This window comes from Penaeus chinensis, chromosome 17 (assembly GCF_019202785.1).
Source record: "Penaeus chinensis breed Huanghai No. 1 chromosome 17, ASM1920278v2, whole genome shotgun sequence".
Taxonomy (NCBI): Eukaryota; Metazoa; Arthropoda; class Malacostraca; order Decapoda; family Penaeidae; genus Penaeus; species Penaeus chinensis.
Window position 1 is genome coordinate 4,708,622 of NC_061835.1, and position 3,337 is coordinate 4,711,958.

Sequence of the window (3,337 nt, forward strand, 5' to 3'; positions counted from 1 at the left end):
TTACCGATTGACAAAAAAAAAAAAAAAAAAGAAAAAAAAAAGTCACCACTGGAGAACTTTTAATATACAGATGAATCTATGGTGTATTTGGTATAAAGGATACAGCCAATCATCATTATTTTTATAAGTTAACAGGGATGAATCTACAGTCAAGGTATAACGTCGCCCAGTAGACATGACAATATTTATGCTAATTCGAACAGGGATTAGTGGCCATTACGCCGGTATAATTTAGGAAATCTGTACGGTAAACACGTTAAAGCAAAAATGGCCCGTATTTGCTTCTGCGTCTTATTCTTGAGGAATTCCTGATTTGAGTACTTGTGAATCATTAGACCTCGGGGGTGGATCCTCGAGAACCTTGCAGTGTCTGGGAATTGCATCAATCTCCAAGCCTCCGGAGATCACGCTTCCAGCAAGAATGTGAATAACTTTTCTATGCCTGCTCCTTCACGTAAAGCATTCGGCGCTTCAGGGATCTGAATAATGAGGCAAAAGTAATTGCATTGATAAAAGTTGCTAGGAAGTCTCAAGACCATACATCTGTGGCTCAACTCTTCAGCAGCAATGCTACACAGAAAATCTCAGTCAATTTACAATGTGCGATGTCACACACAATAATGATGATAATAATAATGATAATAATAGTGATAGTACGAATAACAATGGTAATAATGGTAATAATAATGATAATGATATAAGACTAATAAGAATGATAATGATATAAGACTAATAATAATGATAATGATATAAGACTAATAATACTGATGATAACGATAATGAATATGATAAATAATGATAACGATGATGATAACAATAACAATAATAATAATAACAAAAATAATAATAATAATAACAACAATAATAACAACAATAATAATAATAATGATGACAACAGCAACAACAACAACACCAATAATAATAATAATAATAATAATAATAATAATAATAATAATAATAATAATAATAATGATAAAAGTAATAGCAATAATAACAACAGCAATAATACTAACAATAATAATTAATAATAATAATAATAATAATAATAATAATAATAATAATAATAATAATGAAAATAATAATAATAATAATAATAATGATAATAATAATAATAATGATGATGATGATAATAATGATGATGATGATGATGATGATGATGATATGAAGATGATGATAATAATAATAACAACAATAATAATAATGATAATAATAACTGCAATAAAATAATAATAACAATAATATATAATAATAATAGTGATAACAGTAATTAATGATAATAATGATCATAAAAAACCGCCCGACCAGCCTACCTGCACAGCTTCCGGGGAAATTATCTCTAATTAAATGTTCTGCAATATTTTTTGTTAATCATCTATTGCCTTTAAATGCGTTTGTCATGTATCAGATCAAATTTTGCATATTAGACCTTGTTTCTCTGAGCATTTTTAGTTATACATTTTAAATCAAAGTAAGGTTTGAGAAGGAAATGCCGATAATTTCCCGGAAATTATTTCCCCTGAAAGTTAACTTCCAGAAGCTCATCCCTTCTGTACAGACACAGAAGAAGCACGTGCTAATACATGCCCCATAAAGGCACTAGTAAACAACACAAAATAAACCATACAATCAATACAACCTTCAAAATTCGCCAGATGTGCCCAGTTAACTCGCCTCCAGCCAATAAGAATGCTAGTTGGTGCCGTTCGAGGTTCTGATTGGCTGGACGATGAGAAGAGGCGAGAACCTGTCACCTCCAGGGTGGTGCGGCCACGAGCAGCTGATTTCAGAGGTCCTGAGATGTCAGCCCAGTGATGATGTCAGCCTCGAGGTGATGTCAGCGTGATAGTGGTGTTCGCAGGACTCTTTTTCGGTCGCCAGGAGTGTCAGGTGTCAGCATGGAGGAGCCAGGAGACTCAGGAGAGGAGAAAAATCCGGTCGAGGGTTAGTGTTCACATGCACGATAGGCAGATGACCCGATTTTCCTGTTAGAGTTTATGTCCTCTTTTTGTCTCACATTTTTCTTGGATGTCTATTGCTCTATGTCATTGTTTTGTCTGTAGGTTGATGTTCTTTCACCTCGTGTCTGCCGAGTCAAATCGTAATTAGATGTCTGTAGAAATTACATGATGTTTATCATTGTATGTTTTTATGAATAATGAGTTGTAATTATTCCAAGCCGCCTACAAAGTAAATAAAAGTCACATTATTTATTACTACTATAAAAGAAACAAATTTAGATACTATTTATGTGCTACCTTCATGCGGGAAGATATATGGAACTAGTTAATGAATGTGTGATGATGCAGGTATGGGTATTTGTGCCCAAGGCCTGGGGCTGTGGTTGGGAGGCAAACAAGTGGCATGGGGGATATTTATGTTATCGTCTGTGAGTCAGATAGACTGAATGCATTTTCATCATGGAGGGAAGGTTAGATTCAGTAAGATCTTTAAGAACTGAGTCTGTTAGAGTGAGATAGTCTACTTTATATGAAAAAACATGTCGTATTTATGAAAGAAGCATGAGATGTCTGTTATATACAAACAGTACAATACTATTTAGTTTTGCAAAGCTAGAGAATTTGAAGTGTTTTTATTAAAAGTGAATTATTAATGTTTTTTTTTATCTTAACCCAAATCCAAAGGGCATGGCATGTATGTACATGCCATGCCCACTATGAGTTTACTTTATTAATTGTATTTACACATATATGGCTACACTTGTATCTAAGTCACTAATGAACCAATTACGAGTATGACATGTCTCGAGTCTTAACCCTTTTTCTTGATATTCAATCAATCTTATATTGATGTTACTAATGTCTATAACATTATAGTATTTATAATGTCTAATAAAAATAACAACATCGATATTCATAGCATTAGTTATAAATACCTTTTTCCTGCCAATTCAAGGAAAGGTGAAATTAGGTAAGGTCACAAGGTTTACTAATTTCCTCCTTTGTGGCTAAGCACTAGCAGAGCCATCTATGTGCAGAGACATTTCAACCCCCACCCCCCCAAAAAAAAAAAAAAAAAAAAAAAAATTGCACAGCATTTTCCTGGCAGCATAGAATTGATTAAAAATGGATAACAAATTCTAAAAAAAAAAAGGGATAGAACTTGCTATATATACTTACATTCTTTTTAGTCAAGAGACTGGTCCCATTCATGCATTTGGCCAGATGGGGTGGGGCTTGCTCTGAAATAAATTTTATCCGACTCTGGTAACGTAATTTTGCATGGATTTTTTATTACTGAAGATTTTGTATTTAATTATCATATTTTAGCCTTTAAATGAAAAGATATTGATTGGTCATTTGTTAACCCAGTGCTACGG

General features: G+C 33.1%; 1 protein-coding gene across 1 annotated transcript in view; it reads left to right on the top strand.

Moving 5' to 3' along the window:
• The first annotated feature begins 1,647 nt into the window (after nt 1-1,647).
• Nucleotides 1,648-3,337, top strand: part of LOC125034020 (rab GTPase-binding effector protein 1-like) — a 49,983-nt gene continuing 48,293 nt past the window's right edge. The window contains exon 1 of the mRNA XM_047625661.1: nt 1,648-1,941. Coding sequence (XP_047481617.1) covers nt 1,896-1,941 — 46 coding nt within the window. The 5' untranslated portion in view covers nt 1,648-1,895. The remainder of the gene's footprint in view (nt 1,942-3,337) is intronic.